General features: G+C 45.7%; 1 protein-coding gene across 1 annotated transcript in view; it reads left to right on the top strand.

Annotated features, from left to right (window-relative positions):
* Positions 1 to 3867, top strand: part of CASR (calcium sensing receptor) — a 210850-nt gene extending 206983 nt beyond the window's left edge. Inside the window, exon 7 of the mRNA XM_073577023.1 lies at positions 1609 to 3867. Coding sequence (XP_073433124.1) covers positions 1609 to 3011 — 1403 coding nt within the window. The 3' untranslated portion in view covers positions 3012 to 3867. The remainder of the gene's footprint in view (positions 1 to 1608) is intronic.
* The last annotated feature ends 17372 nt before the right edge of the window (positions 3868 to 21239 follow it).

The raw sequence follows: 21239 nt of genomic DNA, 5'->3' as shown, positions 1-21239 counted from the left end.
GTATCCATTAGATGCACCATTTCTGGCACCTAGTCTTTGCTATTCCCACTGGTGCATTGGCAAGTGGAGTAATGGTTTTAGTGTTGATGTCAGCTGTTTTATGGCCGCTGACATCAAGTTCAGGGGTTAGTAATGGAGAGGTGTCTATCAGACACCCCCATTACTAACACTGTAGTGAAAAGTAATAAAGACACACCCAGAAAAAAAGTCCTTTAATTCAACAAAACATTCCCTGAAAAATCCCCTCAGATTTATTTACATAAAAATAAAAAATCTAAGTAATCCTTACCTGTCCACCAATAATCCATAAAATAATCCATAATGCTGATGTCCCACAACGAGCCCCAACTCTGCTACATCTGGTTGCTGAGCAGTGACAAATGTTACCGTCCAGCCCGGCAACCAGATCACAATGAGCTGAGCATGAGAACATGGCTGCATATAACCAGCGGCGACGTCATTAAGGTCACATGTAGGCGCTCATTTCAGTGTGATCTGGATTAAATACCTTTTAAAAAGCTGCATGAGGACCCCTTTACTTTTGATAACCAGCCAAGAATAAGCTGACAGCTGAGGATTGCAGCATGCAGCTGTCTGCTTTACCTTGTTATCAAGAATAGAGTGGAAAATACGTATTTTTTTAATGCTGTTTTATACAGTGTGCCGGCCAATCACAGCTATGACAATACTTGACATGGCTGTGATTGAGCCGGAAGGGCCCACAAAGTAAAAGCTTGTTACAGTGCAGACTTTCAACAAGCTTTATTCAAACCTGAACAGTAACACTAACTTCCGGGAGAAGTCTGTATGTTGTGTTTTAATTGATTTGCTGTTTGATTACTAATCAAATGTGAGTGGAGAAGTCCGTGATGTGAGGATGATATTGATTCACCTTGTGATTAAAGAGTCAACGACATTTCAATTGTTATTTCATAAATCAATAATACACATGGAAATAAGAAACTTTGCAATAAGTTTTATCAGAGAAATCTACTTCTATCTCCTCCTGGGCTGGTTATTGACTCTCAATTCATGGGTAAAATCTGCATTCAGTGACGATAAATGTTCAGATCATTGAGGGAGGAGATGACCCTTGGTTATCTTACAATCCTATGGAGGATGAAGAGCTAGAAGCTGTCCTGAAGCGACAGTTACAAATTTCCATAGAACTTTATGAGCACCAACTGTCATATCCTATCTCAGTAATGGGAAAGTTTGTCTTCACTGAATGTAGATTTAACTCATGAATTGAGAGTGAAAGAAGCAGATTTCTCTGATAACATATATGACAAGTTTACTTATTTTCATGTGTATTATTGATTAATGAAAAAAAAATTAATAAAGCAACAGTTTGTACGGGAGCCCTGATCCGTGACACCAGGAGGCACATTTACTTCCTGCATCTTGGTTATCACTGGAGGAAAGTTCTTTTCTATTTCTCTCGTTACAGTTCCTTAAGTCCAAACACAAAATTCCTGTTGGAGAAATGGACGTTCCATATAAAACGCTGCGGAAGCGTTGCATTGCCGAGATTTATTGCTGTGGTTTCTGATGTTTTATTTCGGTGTTTGACATCGTAACTAATTTGTGTCTCTTCTTTCATGCCAGATGCGAGCGCCTGTGAGAAATGTGCCATGGATTACTGGTCCAATGAAAACCACACATCCTGCATCGCCAAAGAGATCGAGTTCCTGTCATGGACCGAACCCTTTGGGATCGCGCTCACCATGTTTGCCATCCTGGGGATATGTCTCACCTCCTTTGTCTCCAGTGTCTTCATCAAGTTCCGCAATACTCCCATCGTGAAGGCCACCAACCGGGAGCTCTCGTACCTCCTGCTCTTCTCCCTGTTGTGCTGCTTCTCCAGCTCCTTATTCTTTATCGGGGAGCCCGAGGACTGGACATGTCAGTTACGGCAGCCGACATTCGGGATCAGCTTCGTCCTGTGCATCTCCTGCATTTTGGTGAAGACCAACCGAATCTTGCTGGTGTTTGAGGCCAAAATACCCACCAGCTTTCAGAGGAAATGGTGGGGCCTCAACCTCCAGTTCCTTCTGGTGTTCCTGTGCACCTTCGTCCAGATTGTGACCTGTATTATCTGGCTTTACTCCGCACCCCCAAAGAGCGCCAAAAATCACGAAGATGAGATAATTTTTGTTATTTGTAATGAGGGATCGTTGATGGCTCTTGGCTTTCTCATCGGCTACATTTGCCTCCTTGCAGCCATTTGCTTTTTCTTCGCCTTCAAAGCCAGAAAATTGCCGGAAAATTTCAACGAAGCCAAGTTCATTACTTTCAGCATGCTCATCTTCTTCATCGTTTGGATCTCCTTCATCCCAGCTTACGTTAGCACCTATGGGAAATATGTGTCGGCTGTTGAGGTCATTGCCATCCTGGCTTCCAGTTTTGGCTTGCTGACTTGCATTTTCTTTAATAAAGTGTACATCATTTTGTTCAAACCCTCCAGGAACACCATTGAGGAGGTCCGCTGCAGCACGGTGGCTCACGCTTTCAAAGTGGCAGCAAGAGCCACTCTGAGACGTAGCAACGTCTCCCACAAAAGGTCTAACAGCTTAGGGGGGTCATCAGGTTCTACTCCATCATCTTCTGTAAGCAGCAAAAGCAACCACGATGAACACTCCTCTGCAGCAGAGCGAGCCAGGAGCTGCAAGCAGAAGGTGAGCTTCGGCAGTGGAACAGTCACTTTGTCTCTGAGCTTTGATGACCCTTCCAAAAATTCTGTGTCTAACAAGAGTATGAAGCCCAAAAACTCTCTGGAGGCAAAGAACAGCGACGACAGCCTGATGAGACACAAGGCCTTGCTCCCCTTGCAGAACAGCGATGTAGGCAGTGAATCCAGCTTCAGAACAGCCTCCAATATCGATGAGTCCGAATCCCAAGATTATACCGGTCAGGCCAATTCCGACAAACCGAGCATGGCGGCTTCTTCCATCCGTGATGAGAAGATTGAAGCTGATGGATCCATCACAGAAAACATGATTAACTCCTAATAACACCCTGTAGGATTGATCAGTTCAGAACTTGAGGACAGTCCGTGGTGATCAAAGACTTTTCTTCTGGAAGACGATGGACGGTGCTTCAAAGCGTTGTATGATCCTCAGAAGGAACATTCACCACATGTAGGGGAGACTTTGCTCTCCGTCTGTGTATTGATGTGTAATGGACCTGTAGGATGACGTACTTGTAATGTTTCGGTAAACTCGCATATCCCTCATGCTGCCAACGTGATGGTCTGTAAGTTGTGGCTTCAATGTCTGGGAAGCATCTCCCTGTGGCAATATCTTATCCCTTTACTGGTGAGAACCTGTTCCTGTTGTTGCGTCGTACGTGCGTCCAACCTCCTCAGTAGGATGTACGTGTAGCCCTCCGTCATCTGCTCACCTCTATTATATATGATAGTCTAGTGGTCACTTTCTGTGATAATTTATTGGATTGCACATTTCGCGGTGGCTCAGTGGTCTGAGTTCCTGCAGCGTAATGCTGGGATTTTGGGGATGATTCCAGGACTGGATTTCCAAGAAGTGTGCATGGTTTATCCCATATTGGTTTCCTCCGGGCTAAAATCCAAACATACTCCAGTCATTTAACCAGGTCCCCACCTCACAGGGAGCGACTCTGCAGAGAACCCATCGCCTCGTCTCCAGACTCCTCCGCATCTGGACTGTGTTGTCTCCTCTTTTTCCTCAGTGGCTCTTCACATCTTTTCCTAAAGAGGTCGGAGGAGCCGAGAGATGCGGACGTTATAACTGCATCTCTGTATCACGTCCCCGGAACCACGGATGCGAACGTCTTCTCATTGTCTTAGTGCAGCAACATGACGACATTTAATAAAAAAACATTACATTATCTTCTGATTCTCTTTCTTCACAGTCTCCATCTGTAACGGGACCCAGACCAAATACATCACCTGACCGCCCCTCATCCCCGAAAGCATCAATATATGGACCCCGAACCAACAATTGTGGGGTGACGAGTGAATGGCAGGGAGCAAATAACCACATTACCTCCATAATAACAGTGATAGCCACAGTGCCCCCATAATAACAGCGATATCCACAGTGCTCCCCATAATAACAGTGATAGCCACAGTGCCCCCATAATAACAGCGATATCCACAGTGCTCCCCATAATAACAGTGATATCCACAGTGCCCCCATAATAGTGATATCCACAGTGCCCCCATAATAACAGTGATATCCACAGTGTCCCCATAATAACAGTGATATCCACAGTGCCCCCATAATAGTGATATCCACAGTGCCCCCATAATAACAGTGATATCCACAGTGTCCCCATAATAACAGTGATATCCACAGTGCCCCCATAATAGTGATATCCACAGTGCCCCCATAATAACAGTGATATCCACAGTGTCCCCATAATAACAGTGATATCCACAGTGCCCCCATAATAGTGATATCCACAGTGCCCCCATAATAACAGTGATATCCACAGTGTCCCCATAATAACAGTGATATCCACAGTGCCCCCATAATAACAGAGATATCCACAGTGTCCCCATAATAACAGCGATATCCACAGTGCCCCCATAATAATAGTGATATCCACAGTGCCCCCATAATAACAGTGATATCCACAGTGCCCCCATAATAACAGCGATATCCACAGTGCTCCCCATAATAACAGTGATATCCACAGTGCCCCCATAATAACAGCGATATCCACAGTGCTCCCCATAATAACAGTGATATCCACAGTGCCCCCATAATAGTGATATCCACAGTGCCCCCATAATAACAGTGATATCCACAGTGTCCCCATAATAACAGTGATATCCACAGTGCTCCCCATAATAACAGCGATATCCACAGTGCCCCCATAATAATAGTGATATCCACAGTGCCCCCATAATAACAGTGATATCCACAGTGCCCCCATAATAACAGCGATATCCACAGTGCTCCCATAATAACAGTGATATCCACAGTGCTCCCCATAATAACAGTGATATCCACAGTGCCCCCATAATAACAGTGATATCCACAGTGCTCCCCATAATAACAGTGATATCCACAGTGCCCCCATAATAATAGTGATATCCACAGTGCCCCCATAATAACAGTGATATCCACAGTGCCCCCATAATAACAGCGATATCCACAGTGCCCCCATAATAATAGTGATATCCACAGTGCCCCCATAATAACAGTGATATCCACAGTGCCCCCATAATAACAGCGATATCCACAGTGCTCCCCATAATAACAGTGATATCCACAGTGCCCCCATAATAACAGTGATATCCACAGTGCCCTCATAATAACAGTGATATCCACAGTGCCCCCATAATAACAGTGATATCCACAGTGCTCCCCATAATAACAGTGATATCCACAGTGCCCCCATAATAACAGTGATATCCACAGTGCTCCCATAATAACAGTGATATCCACAGTGCCCCCATAATAACAGTGATATCCACAGTGCTCCCATAATAACAGTGATATCCACAGTGCCCCCATAATAGTGATATCCACAGTGCCCCCATAATAACAGTGATATCCACAGTGTCCCCATAATAACAGTGATATCCACAGTGCTCCCCATAATAACAGCGATATCCACAGTGCCCCCATAATAATAGTGATATCCAAAGTGCCCCCATAATAACAGTGATATCCACAGTGCCCCCATAATAACAGCGATATCCACAGTGCTCCCCATAATAACAGTGATATCCACAGTGCCCCCATAATAACAGTGATATCCACAGTGCCCCCATAATAACAGTGATATCCACAGTGCTCCCCATAATAACAGTGATATCCACAGTGCCCCCATAATAACAGTGATATCCACAGTGCTCCCATAATAACAGTGATATCCACAGTGCCCCCATAATAACAGTGATATCCACAGTGCTCCCATAATAACAGTGATATCCACAGTGCTCCCATAATAACAGTGATATCCACAGTGTCCCCATAATAACAGTGATATCCACAGTGCCCCATAATAACAGTGATATCCACAGTGTCCCCATAATAACAGTGATATCCACAGTGCCCCCATAATAACAGTGATATCCACAGTGCTCCCATAATAACAGTGATATCCACAGTGCCCCATAATAACAGTGATATCCACAGTGCTCCCCATAATAACAGTGATATCCACAGTGCCCCCATAATAACAGTGATATCCACAGTGCTCCCATAATAACAGTGATATCCACAGTGCCCCATAATAACAGTGATATCCACAGTGCTCCCCATAATAACAGTGATATCCACAGTGCCCCCATAATAACAGTGATATCCACAGTGCCCCCATAATAACAGTGATATCCACAGTGCTCCCCATAATAACAGTGATATCCACAGTGCCCCCATAATAACAGTGATATCCACAGTGCTCCCATAATAACAGTGATATCCACAGTGCCCCCATAATAACAGTGATATCCACAGTGCTCCCATAATAACAGTGATATCCACAGTGCTCCCATAATAACAGTGATATCCACAGTGTCCCCATAATAACAGTGATATCCACAGTGCCCCATAATAACAGTGATATCCACAGTGTCCCCATAATAACAGTGATATCCACAGTGCCCCCATAATAACAGTGATATCCACAGTGCTCCCATAATAACAGTGATATCCACAGTGCCCCATAATAACAGTGATATCCACAGTGCTCCCCATAATAACAGTGATATCCACAGTGCCCCCATAATAACAGTGATATCCACAGTGCTCCCCATAATAACAGTGATATCCACAGTGCCCCCATAATAACAGTGATATCCACAGTGTCCCCATAATAACAATGATATCCACAGTGCCCCCATAATAACAGTGATATCCACAGTGCTCCCATAATAACAGTGATATCCACAGTGCCCCATAATAACAGTGATATCCACAGTGCTCCCCATAATAACAGTGATATCCACAGTGCCCCCATAATAACAGTGATATCCACAGTGTCCCCATAATAACAGTGATATCCACAGTGCCCCATAATAACAGTGATATCCACAGTGTCCCCATAATAACAGTGATATCCACAGTGCCCCCATAATAACAGTGATATCCACAGTGCTCCCATAATAACAGTGATATCCACAGTGCCCCATAATAACAGTGATATCCACAGTGCTCCCCATAATAACAGTGATATCCACAGTGCCCCCATAATAACAGTGATATCCACAGTGCTCCCATAATAACAGTGATATCCACAGTGCCCCATAATAACAGTGATATCCACAGTGTCCCCATAATAACAGTGATATCCACAGTGTCCCCATAATAACAGTGATATCCACAGTGCTCCCATAATAACAGTGATATCCACAGTGCTCCCCATAATAACAGTGATATCCACAGTGCCCCCATAATAACAGTGATATCCACAGTGCCCCATAATAACAGTGATATCCACAGTGCCCCCATAATAACAGTGATATCCACAGTGCTCCCCATAATAACAGTGATATCCACAGTGCCCCTATAATAACAGTGATATCCACAGTGCTCCCCATAATAATAGTGATATCCACAGTGCTCCCCATAATAACAGTGATATCCACAGTGCCCCCATAATAACAGTGATATCCACAGTGCTCCCCATAATAACAGTGATATCCACAGTGCTCCCCATAATAACAGTGATATCCACAGTGCCCCCATAATAACAGTGATATCCACAGTGCTCCCCATAATAACAGTGATATCCACAGTGCCCCCATAATAACAGTGATATCCACAGTGCTCCCCATAATAACAGTGATATCCACAGTGCTCCCCATAATAACAGCGATATCCACAGTGCCCCATAATAACAGTGATATCCACAGTGCTCCCCATAATAACAGTGATATCCACAGTGCCCCCATAATAACAGTGATATCCACAGTGCTCCCCATAATAACAGTGATATCCACAGTGCCCCCATAATAACAGTGATATCCACAGTGCTCCACATAATAATAATGATATCCACAGTGCTCCCCATAATAACAGCGATATCCACAGTGCTCCCCATAATAACAGTGATATCCACAGTGTCCCCATAATAACAGTGATATCCACAGTGCCCCCATAATAACAGCGATATCCACAGTGCTCCCCATAATAACAGTGATATCCACAGTGCCCCCATAATAACAGTGATATCCACAGTGCTCCCCATAATAACAGTGATATCCACAGTGCCCCCATAATAGTGATATCCACAGTGCCCCCATAATAACAGCGATATCCACAGTGCTCCCCATAATAACAGTGATATCCACAGTGCCCCCATAATAACAGTGATATCCACAGTGCTCCCCATAATAACAGTGATATCCACAGTGCCCCATAATAACAGTGATATCCACAGTGCCCCAATAACAGCGATATCCACAGTGCTCCTCATAATAACAGTGATATCCACAGTGCTCCCCATAATAACAGTGATAGCCACAGTACCCCCCATAATAACTGATATCCACAGTGCCCCATAATAACAGTGATATCCACAGTGCTCCCCGTAATAACAGTGATATCCACAGTGCCCCATAATAACAGCGATATCCACAGTGCCCCATAATAACAGCGATATCCACAGTGCCCCATAATAACAGTGATATCCACAGTGCCCCCATAATAACAGCAATATCCACAGTGCTCCCCATAATAACAGTGATATCCACAGTGTCCCCATAATAACAGCGATATCCACAGTGCTCCCATAATAACAGACATACCCACAGTGCTCCCATAATAATAGTTATATCCACAGTGCCCCATAATAACAGTGATATCCACAGTGCCCTCATAATAACAGTGATATCCACAGTGCCCCATAATAACAGTGATATCCACAGTGCCCCCATAATAACAGCGATATCCACAGTGCCCCATAATAACAGTGATATCCACAGTGCCCCCATAATAACAGCGATATCCACAGTGCTCCCCATAATAACAGCGATATCCACAGTGTCCCCATAATAACAGCGATATCCACAGTGCTCCCATAATAACAGAGATATCCACAGTGCCCTCATAATAACAGTGATATCCACAGTGCTCCCCATAATAACAGTGATATCCACAGTGCTCCCCATAATAACAGTGATATCCACAGTGTCCCCATAATAACAGTGATATCCACAGTGCCCCATAATAACAGTGATATCCACAGTGTCCCCATAATAACAGTGATATCCACAGTGCCCCATAATAACAGTGATATCCACAGTGCCCCCATAATAACAGTGATATCCACAATGCTCCCATAATAACAGTGATATCCACAGTGCTCCCATAATAACAGTGATATCCACAGTGCTCCCCATAATAACAGTGATATCCACAGTGTCCCCATAATAACAGTGATATCCACAGTGCCCCATAATAACAGTGATATCCACAGTGTCCCCATAATAACAGTGATATCCACAGTGCCCCATAATAACAGTGATATCCACAGTGCCCCCATAATAACAGTGATATCCACAGTGCTCCCATAATAACAGTGATATCCACAGTGCTTTCATAATAACAGTGATATCCACAGTGCTCCCCATAATAACAGTGATATCCACAGTGACCCCCATAATAACAGTGATATCCACAGTGTTCCCCATAATAACAGTGATATCCACAGTGCCCCCATAATAACAGTATTATCCACAGTGCTCCCATAATAACAGCGATATCCACAGTGCCCCCATAATAACAGCGATATCCACAGTGTCCCCATAATAACAGCGATATCCACAGTGCCCCATAATAACAGTGATATCCACAGTGCCCCCATAATAACAGCGATATGCACAGTGCCCTCATAATAACAGTGATATCCACAGTGCCCCCATAATAACAGTGATATCCACAGTGTCCCCATAATAACAGCGATATCCACAGTGCCGCCATAATAACAGCGATATCCACAGTGCTCCCCATAATAACAGTGATATCCACAGTGCTCCCCTAATAACAGCGATATCCACAGTGCCCTCACAATAACAGTGATATCCACAGTGCTCCCCATAATAACAGTGATATCCACAGTGCTCCCATAATAACAGTGATATCCACAGTGCCCCATAATAACAGTGATATCCACAGTGCTCCCCATAATAACAGTGATATCCACAGTGCTCCCATAATAACAGTGATATCCACAGTGCCCCATAATAACAGTGATATCCACAGTGCTCCCCTTAATAACAGTGATATCCACAGTGCCCCCATAATAACAGCGATATCCACAGTGCTCCCCATTATAACAGTGATATCCACAGTGCCCCATAATAACAGTGATATCCACAGTGTCCCCATAATAACAGTGATATCCACAGTGCTCCCCATAATAACAGTGATATCCACAGTGCCCCCCATAATAACAGTGATATCCACAGTGCCCCCCATAATAACAGTGATATCCACAGTGCTCCCCATAATAACAGTGTTATCCACAGTGCTCCCATAATAACAGTGATATCCACAGTGCTCCCCATAATAACAGTATTATCCACAGTGCTCCCCATAATAACAGTGATATCCACAGTGCCCCATAATAACAGTGATATCCACAGTGCCCCCATAATAACAGCGATATCCACAGTGCCCTCACAATAACAGTGATATCCACAGTGCTCCCCATAATAACAGTGATATCCACAGTGCTCCCATAATAACAGTGATATCCACAGTGCCCCATAATAACAGTGATTTCCACAGTGCTCCCCATTATAACAGTGATATCCACAGTGCTCCCCATAATAACAGTGATATCCACAGTGCCCCATAATAACAGCGATATCCACAGTGCTCCCCATTATCACAGTGATATCCACAGTGCTCCCCATAATAACAGTGATATCCACAGTGCCCCATAATAACAGCGATATCCACAGTGCTACCCATAATAACAGTGATATCCACAGTGCCCCCATAATAACAGCGATATCCACAGTGCCCCATAACAGTGATATCCACAGTGCTACCCATAATAACAGTGATATCCACAGTGCCCCATAATAACAGCGATATCCACAGTGCCCCATAATAACAGCGATATCCACAGTGCTCCCCATTATAACACTGATATCCACAGTGCTCCCCATAATAACAGTGATATCCACAGTGCCCCATAATAACAGCGATATCCACAGTGCTACCCATAATAACAGTGATATCCACAGTGCCCCATAATAACAGCGATATCCACAGTGCCCCCATAATAACAGTGATATCCACAGTGCCCCCATAATAACAGCGATATCCACAGTGCCCTCATAATAACAGTGATATCAACAGTGCTCCCCATAATAACAGTGTTATCCACAGTGCTCCCATAATAACAGTGATATCCACAGTGCTCCCCATAATAACAGTATTATCCACAGTGCTCCCCATAATAACAGTGATATCCACAGTGCCCCATAATAACAGCGATATCCACAGTGCCCCCATAATAACAGCGATATCCACAGTGCTCCCCATTATAACAGCGATATCCACAGTGTCCCCATAATAACAGTGATATCCACAGTGCTCCCCATAATAACAGTGATATCCACAGTGCCCCCCATAATAACAGTGATATCCACAGTGCCCCCCATAATAACAGTGATATCCACAGTGCCCCCCATAATAACAGTGATATCCACAGTGCTCCCCATAATAACAGTGATATCCACTGTGCCCCATAATAACAGTGATATCCACAGTGCTCCCCGTAATAACAGCGATATCCACAGTGCCCCCATAATAACAGTGATATCCACAGTGCTCCCCATAATAACAGTGATATCCACAGTGCTCCCCATAATAACAGTGATATCCACAGTGCCCCATAATAACAGCGATATCCACAGTGCTACCCATAATAACAGTGATATCCACAGTGCCCCATAATAACAGCGATATCCACAGTGCCCCCATAATAACAGTGATATCCACAGTGCCCCCATAATAACAGCGATATCCACAGTGCCCTCATAATAACAGTGATATCAACAGTGCTCCCCATAATAACAGTGTTATCCACAGTGCTCCCATAATAACAGTGATATCCACAGTGCTCCCCATAATAACAGTATTATCCACAGTGCTCCCCATAATAACAGTGATATCCACAGTGCCCCATAATAACAGCGATATCCACAGTGCCCCCATAATAACAGCGATATCCACAGTGCTCCCCATTATAACAGCGATATCCACAGTGTCCCCATAATAACAGTGATATCCACAGTGCTCCCCATAATAACAGTGATATCCACAGTGCCCCCCATAATAACAGTGATATCCACAGTGCCCCCCATAATAACAGTGATATCCACAGTGCCCCCATAATAACAGTGATATCCACAGTGCTCCCCATAATAACAGTGATATCCACTGTGCCCCATAATAACAGTGATATCCACAGTGCTCCCCATAATAACAGCGATATCCACAGTGCCCCCATAATAACAGTGATATCCACAGTGCTCCCCATAATAACAGTGATATCCACAGTGCTCCCCATAATAACAGTGATATCCACAGTGCTCCCCATAATAACAGTGATATCCACAGTGCCCCCATAATAACAGTGATATCCACAGTGCTCCCCGTAATAACAGTGATATCCACAGTGCTCCCCGTACTAACAGTGATTTCCACAGTGCCCCCATAATAACAGTGATATCCACAGTGCTCCCCCTAATAGCAGTGATATCCACAGTGCTCCCCATAATAACAGTGATATCCACAGTGCCCCCCATAATAACAGTGATATCTACAGTGCCCCCATAATAACAGTGATATCCACAGTGATCCCATAATAACAGTGATATCCACAGTGCCCCATAATAACAGTGATATCCACAGTGCTCCCTGTAATAACAGCGATATCCACAGTGCCCCCTGTAATAACAGTGATATCCACAGTGCTCCCCATAATAACAGCGATATCCACAGTGCTCCCATAATAACAGTGATATCCACAGTGTCCCCATAATAACAGTGATATCCACAGTGCTCCTCATAATAACAGTGATATCCACAGTGCCTCATAATAACAGTGATATCCACAGTGCCCCCATGATAACAGTGATATCCACAGTGCTCCCATAATAACAGCGATATCCACAGTGCTCCCCATAATAACAGCGATATCCACAGTGCTCCCCATAATAACAGCGATATTCACAGTGTCCACATAATAACAGCGATATCCACAGTGCTCCCCATAATAACAGCGATATCCACAGTGCCCCCATGATAACAGCGATATCCACAGTGCTCCCATAATAACAGTGATATCCACAGTGCTCCACATAATAACAGTGATATCCACAGTGCTCCCCATAATAACAGTGATATCCACAGTGTCCCCATTATAACAGTGATATCCACAGTGCTCCCCATAACAGTGATATCCACAGTGCCCCCATAATAACAATGATATCCACAGTGCTCCCCATAATAGTGATATCCACAGTGTCCCCATAATAACAGTCATATCCACAGTGCTCCCCATAACAGTGATATCCACAGTGCCCCCATAATAACAGTGATATCCACAGTGCCCCCATAATAACAGTGATATCCACAGTGCCCCCATAATAACAGTGATATCCACAGTGCCCCCATAATAACAGTGATATCCACAGTGCCCCCATAACAGTGATATCCACAGTGCCCCATAATAACAGTGATATCCACAGTGCCCCCATAATAACAGTGATATCCACAGAGCTCCCCATAATAACAGTGATATCCACAGTGCCCCCATAATAACAGTGATATCCACAGTGTCCCCATAATAACAGTGATATCCACAGTGATCCCCATAATAACAGTGATATCCACAGTGCCCCCATAATAACAGTGATATCCACAGTGCCCCCATAATAACAGTGATATCCACAGTGATCCCCATAATAACAGTGATATCCACAGTGCCCCCATAATAACAGTGATATCCACAGTGTCCCCATAATAACAGTGATATCCACAGTGCTCCCCATAATAACAGTGATATCCACAGTGCTCCCCATAATAACAGTGATATCCACAGTGCCCCCATAATAACAGTGATATCCACAGTGCCCCCATAACAGTGATATCCACAGTGCCCCCATAATAACAGTGATATCCACAGTGATCCCCATAATAACAGTGATATCCACAGTGCTCCCCATAATAACAGTGATATCCACAGTGATCCCCATAATAATAGTGATATCCACAGTGCCCCCATAATAACAGTGATATCCACAGTGCCCCCATAATAACAGTGATATCCACAGTGTCCCCATAATAACAGTGATATCCACAGTGATCCCCATAATAACAGTGATATCCACAGTGCTCCCCATAACAGTGATATCCACAGTGCCCCATAATAACAGTGATATCCACAGTGCCCCCATAATAACACTGATATCCACAGTGTCCCCATAACAGTGATATCCACAGTGCCCCCATAATAACAGTGATATCCACAGTGTCCCCATAATAACAGTGATATCCACAGAGCCCCCCATAATAACAGTGATATCCACAGTCATCCCAATAATAATAACAGTGATATCCACAGTGCTCCCCATAATAACAGTGATATCCACAGTGTCCCCATAACAGTGATATCCACAGTGCCCCCATAATAACAGTGATATCCACAGTGTCCCCATAATAACAGTGATATCCACAGTGCCCCCATAATAACAGTGATATCCACAGTGCTCCCCATAATAACAGTGATATCCACAGTGCCCCATGATAACAGTGATATCCACAGTGCCCCCATAATAACAGTGATATCCACAGTGCTCCCCATAATAACAGTGATATCCACAGTGCTCCCCATAATAACAGTGATATCCACAGTGCTCCCCATAATAACAGTGATATCCACAGTGCCCCCATAATAACAGTGATATCCACAGTGATCCCCATAATAACAGTGATATCCACAGTGCTCCCCATAATAACAGTGATATCCACAGTGCTCCCCATAATAACAGTGATATCCACAGTGATCCCCATAATAACAGTGATATCCACAGTGCCCCCATAATAACAGTGATATCCACAGTGTCCCCATAATAACAGTGATATCCACAGTGCTCCCCATAATAACAGTTATATCCACAGTGATCCCCATAATAACAGTGATATCCACAGTGCCCCCATAATAACAGTGATATCCACAGTTCTCCCCATAATAACAGTGATATCCACAGTGCCCCATAATAACAGTGATATCCACAGTGCCCCCATAATAACAGTGATATCCACAGTGTCCCCATAACAGTGATATCCACAGTGCCCCCATAATAACAGTGATAACCACAGTGCCCCCATAATAACAGTGATATCCACAGTGCCCCCCATAATAACAGTGATATCCACAGAGCCCCCCATAATAACAGTGATATCCACAGTGATCCCCATAATAACAGTGATATCCACAGTGCCCCCATAATAACAGTGATATCCACAGTGTCCCCATAACAGTGATATCCACAGTCCCCCCATAATAACAGTGATATCCACAGTGCCCCCATAATAACAGTGATATCCACAGTGTCCCCATAATAACAGTGATATCCACAGAGCCCCCCATAATAACAGTGATATCCACAGTGATCCCCATAATAACAGTGATATCCACAGTGTCCCCATAATAACATTGATATCCACAGAGCCCCCCATAATAACAGTGATATCCACAGTGCTCCCCATAATAACAGTGATATCCACAGTGCTCCCCATAATAACAGAGATATCCACAGTGTCCCCATAATAACAGTGATATCCACAGTGTCCCCATAATAACAGTGATATCCACAGAGCCCCCCATAATAACAGTGATATCCACAGTGTCCCCATAATAACAGTGATATCCACAGTGATCCCCATAATAACAGTGATATCCACAGTGCCCCATAATAACAGTGATATCCACAGTGCTCCCTATAATAACAGTGATGTCCACAGTGCTCCCCATAATAACAGTGATATCCACAGTGCTCCCCATAATAACAGAGATATCCACAGTGCCCCCATGATAACAATGATATCCACAGTGCTCCCCATAATAACAGTGATATCCACAGTGCTCCCCATAATAACAGTGATATCCACAGTGCTCCCCATAATAACAGTGATATCCACAGTGCCCCCATAATAACAGAGATATCCACAGTGCTCCCCATAATAACAGTGATATCCACAGTGCTCCCCATAATAACAGTGATATCCACAGTGTCCCCATAATAACAGCGATATCCACAGTGCCCCCATAATAACAGAGATATCCACAGTGCTCCCCATAATAACAGTGATATCCACAGTGCTCCCCATAATAACAGTGATATCCGCAGTGCTCCCCATAATAACAGTGATTTCCACAGTGCCCCCATAATAACAGTGATATCCACAGTGCTCCCCATAATAACAGTGATATCCACAGTGCCCCCATAATAACAGTGATATCCACAGTGCTCCCCATAATAACAGTGATATCCACAGTGCCCCCATAATAACAGTGATATCCACAGTGCCCCCATAATAACAGTGATATCCATATTGCTCCATAATCGTGTAGTTCAGAGAATAAAAGCTTTAATCTTCTTGCTGAGATTTGATGGTAAATTGTTAGATTTGTTTTGTTGAATTGTAGAATATCCAGTTTCTCTTCTCTTTTTTCTTCTCTCTTCTCCTCTCCTCTACCGGGGGCGCAATATCTCCATATGTTTATTGGCTCCTGTATCTGCTGACTCGTCTCTTCTTACATCATTGACCAGAATACTTCTTACGTCCCCCAGGATATTATTTATATCTGATACATGTCCTGTGGAGATGTAACCAACCCCAGGCGTTGATGTCTTCACTAGTTCAACATTTTGCAATCCTCCAGCACAAGTAAAAGTATAAGCTGCCTCTGCGCATGCGCGGGCGAAGCCATCTTGGAGGAGGATTTTTTTCTCTAACATGATGGCGCCGCCGGCGCATGCGCAGTAGCAGCTATCGGATCACCTATACTTTATACACTGATAGCTGCTACTGCACAGGCGCGGCGGGTGCCATTTTAAATTTTTTTTTTTTTTTGTTATACACGTCAGGAAAAGATCAACCACGTGTATTAACTACACATTAAACATGCGATTATGTTGCAGAGCAGACTCAGTGGCACCTGCCTTTAGAAGGGTTTTATTTTCTTCAGCATGTACTGATATTGATTATGCAAAATAGGGGGTGGGTCAGTGAGGGATCAGTGACCTATCAGCAGTGTCATGGTGTGACTCAACCCAAAGGATGGTCGGTCAGCTAACAGCACAACACACATACAACAGGTGTTAGCGTAACGCTAGGCAAGACAGGATTCCTGGAGTGGACCCTCTGGACTGTGGCACCGAAGGGCCCTGGGCGAGCAACCTGGTGGGACCGACCCCTATACAGAGACCGTTAGGAGCAGGCCCAGGGGTTCGATTGCCACGGCAGCCAGAACCAAGAGGGGCGGTTCGGGAAGGACTGGAGTGAAACAGAGGACCTGGTCCGACGAGCACAAGGGAGGCGTAGGCCACAGGAGAAGACAGGAGAAGGATAATAGGAGACAAAGACACGGGTAGACAGGACTGGAGTAGGACTGCAGGAATCAGGCACGGGTAGACAGGACTGGAGTAGGACTGCAGGAATCAGGCACGGGTAGACAGGACTGGAGTAAGACTGCAGGAATCAGGCACGGGTAGGCAGGACCAGAGTAGGACCGCAGGAATCAGGCACGGGTAGGCACGGGTAGGCAGGACCGGAGTAGGACTGCAGGAACAGGCAAGACACGAGCAGGCAGGGCTGAGCAGGAACACAGCCACGACCGGAGCAGAACTGCAAGGAAGCACAGGGAAGTATGAGAATAGGAGCCGCGTACAGGGCAAAGGCACGGGAGCCTAGAGCTGATAAGACATCAACGATCAGGTGCCTCCATTATGGGAGGACGGCCTGATATACCCAAGGATCTGCCCCCATTTGCCCGGCGGTGCTACCGGGTCAGGGCACCGCCGGAGTATAAGAACAGGCTGGGAGGGCCAGCCGCGGCCTATGGTGCATGCGTAGGGCTCGCAGTGACGTCACAGGCCGCAGGCCGGTCAGAGGAGGACGCCGCCAACGGAGGAGGGAGAGAGGCTGCGGCGCTGGGAGGTAAGTATCAGAGCGCGCAACGGGGGCCGTGGCAGGGCGCGCGATGGGGGCCGTGGCATGGCGTGCGACGGGGGCCGTGACAGTACCCTCCCCCTTAAGCCGCCCCCTGCTGCGATTGGCAAAAAATCTCCTGAGAAGGCGGGGAGCATTGATGTACTCCCGGGGTTCCCAGGATCTTTCCTCAGGACAAAAACCCTTTCAGTCAATAAGGAAAAAGGTCCTCCCTCTGACTTTTTTCATGGCGAGAATATCTCTTACCTCGAAGGTATTGTCGAAGCCCACTGGCTGAGGAGCAGGACAGGGTGAGGGATGGAACTGATTTAGCACCACGGGTTTCAGGAGAGAGACGTGGAAGGTGTTCGGGATGCGGAGCGAAGCAGGCAACCTCAACTTGTAGGCGACTTCATTGACACGTTCCAGGATCTCAAAAGGGCCAATTTACCGGGGGCCCAGCTTGTAAGAGGGTAATTTTAACCGGATATACTTGGACGAGAGCCAGATTTTATCCCCGATGTGAAACGGCGGAGGATCTAACCTCCTCTTGTCTGCATGATTCTTCATCCGCTCACTGGCCCTCTTGAGTGCCGTGTTGGTCTCGGACCAGATTTCAGAAAATTCTTGGGACAAGAATGTGACGAACAGCCCACGGCCGTTCGTCCACTTACGGGCGACGACTAACGGGGGTCCCGCTGCCACCAAAACGCGACGGACAGCGGACCCTGTGTCACCACTATGTCACAGTCCCACCACTGACACGGGTGTATCAGCGGACGGAGGGGCGTGACACAATGCCGGCACACGGCTATCACAGGCGCAGTGGGGCTTATCTTAGTTATCCCAACACTGGCACCATGTGACCAAAAATATCCAGCAAGCTAATCTCGCTCTACAATTTGCCGCAGGGGGAGTTTAATTTGGATGCCCCACCACTGCTATCAATCTTCCAAGTACTGCGGGGATTTATGTATATCCCACTTTCTCAGTTCCACTTTGGAACTCACAGCTCTCCGGCGCCCCCCTTACCCTCAGGTCAGTCAGGGAACTGCACCTAGGATAATTAGTCGCCGGACGGGCTGCCTGTTGTGAACCGGCAATTAGGCTTCTGCAGTAAGGGAATTATCAATGCTGTGGCTGAAGCCCCTTACTCAGCAATATAAGACCCTTCTAGACTGCCAGCAAGCCGTAATAGCCGTACACAACGCGCTGCCACCAGTCACGGTTACTTAATTCACAGTGTTAAATTAAGAGGGTCCGTGGCAAACCCCTTGAATTAGTAGCGATTATCTATCAAAGGCGTATAGTTCGATTCTTAGAGCATGGAGACAGATCTAAATAATTTCATTTATTTTCCGAAAGAGGACAGTGATTACAGATAAAAGTTGCTATAAAATTGAGACATAAAATATGTACAGTACAGGTATAAAATAAAAGTGGAGAAAACAAAGAGATTACACTCACAGTTCCATATTGTTCCTTAGGCAGACCATGCGGCTAAGGTGGGTGGAGGCGGAGCTGCACTTCTCCGCTCATCTGGATCTTTCTAGCACGACGACTTGAGCTGTTCTGAGCTGGTTCTGCCAGGGAATGCCTTATAGACTTTCCTATGTGACATCACAGAGAGGTGCATTCTGGGTTGATCCCACCTCTCTTATCCAAGTTATGTTTTGGCTACAAAACTTAGATTAGCTATAACTTTATGGGAGAAGCTGGTATGGACTCATCAGTGGTATCATGTTTCCCAGCGTAATGAGCCCATCAAGAAAACATCAAACATCTATGCGATATGACCGTCCATTTGGGCGCAAATCATATCTCAGGTTCTGGACATCCGAGAGTTTTGCAACAGGCACCAAAGCGAAGCTGGGTCTGCTCGGATCGCAGAAATATGATTTTTATATTTCTGCTGGGTATGGTTTTCGCGGGACAATCCCTTATTGTTTTATTCAAACTCCTGGTTTCAAACAAAGAGTTTAGTTCCCGCACTTTTTTTCTCTTTCAGCTGAGAGAAGCCAAATGGTGTGAGGAAGATGGTCTAGCTAATTAACATTCCTGCTCTTCCAGAGGAAGTGGCAGGGTTGATCAAACCTGGGGGGAAGGAATTCCTATTACTGACAGTTTACAATGTCCTAGGATGGAGGATTTGTTAGCACATTGCAACAGAAAACATATCTTGCCGACATGGTACATCACACCTCCCCCCTTAAGAGGGCGCTAAGGAGGCATTACCTCTCGGTAATCGGCCATGCGCACCTCAGCGGGTTCGCCCCGGCGGGACAACCCATCGGCATTGCCGTTTTCACTGCCCTTCCTGTGTTTTACAGTAAAATCGTACTGTTGAAGGGCAAGGCTCCAGCGGAGCAATCTTCCATTGGTTCCCGACACGGTGTGCAACCAGCTCAGTGGGTTGTGGTCGGTTACCACCGTGAAGGCGCGCCCATACAGGTAGGGCTGCAAACGCTGCAGTGCCCACACCATGGCCAGACACTCCTTCTCGATGGTCGAGTATGCCACTTCCCTCGGCAAAAGTTTCCGGCTCAGGTACAACACGGGGTGCTCTTGGTCCCCCGAGTCGACCTGGCTAAGCACAGCACCGAGGCCAAACTCGCTGGCGTCGGTCTGTACCAGAAACGGGCGACTGCTGTCGACTGCTCTCAACACTGGAGAGTTGCACAGGGCTGCTTTCAAAGCTTGGAAAGCCGCCTCACAGTCATCTGTCCAGTTGACTGTTTGGGGTAGCCTCTGCTTGGTGAGGTCAGTCAAGGGTTTGGCAAGGGCGCTATAGTCCTGTACGAACTGCCTATAGTACCCTGCAGTGCCCAAGAAGGACTTCACCTGTTTCTTGGTCCTGGGGGTGGGCCAGGACACGATTGCGTCCACTTTTTCTGGCTCCGGACTCATGGAACCCCCGCCTACCCGGTGCCCCAGGTAGTGGACCTCGCGCATGCCTATCTGGCACTTCCCCGGCTTGATGGTCAGGCCTGCCTGGTGAAGACGCTTGAGCACCTCCTGGAGGTGCTGAAGGTGTTCCTCCCAGGTGGAACTGAAGACGGCAATATC

The sequence above is a fragment of the Dendrobates tinctorius genome, unplaced genomic scaffold (genome assembly GCF_039654945.1).
Source record: "Dendrobates tinctorius isolate UK_male_01 unplaced genomic scaffold, ASM3965494v1 ptg000054l, whole genome shotgun sequence".
Lineage (NCBI taxonomy): Eukaryota > Metazoa > Chordata > Amphibia > Anura > Dendrobatidae > Dendrobates > Dendrobates tinctorius.
Note: the sequence above shows the minus strand (reverse complement) of the source record. Positions and strands in the feature narration are given on the sequence as shown.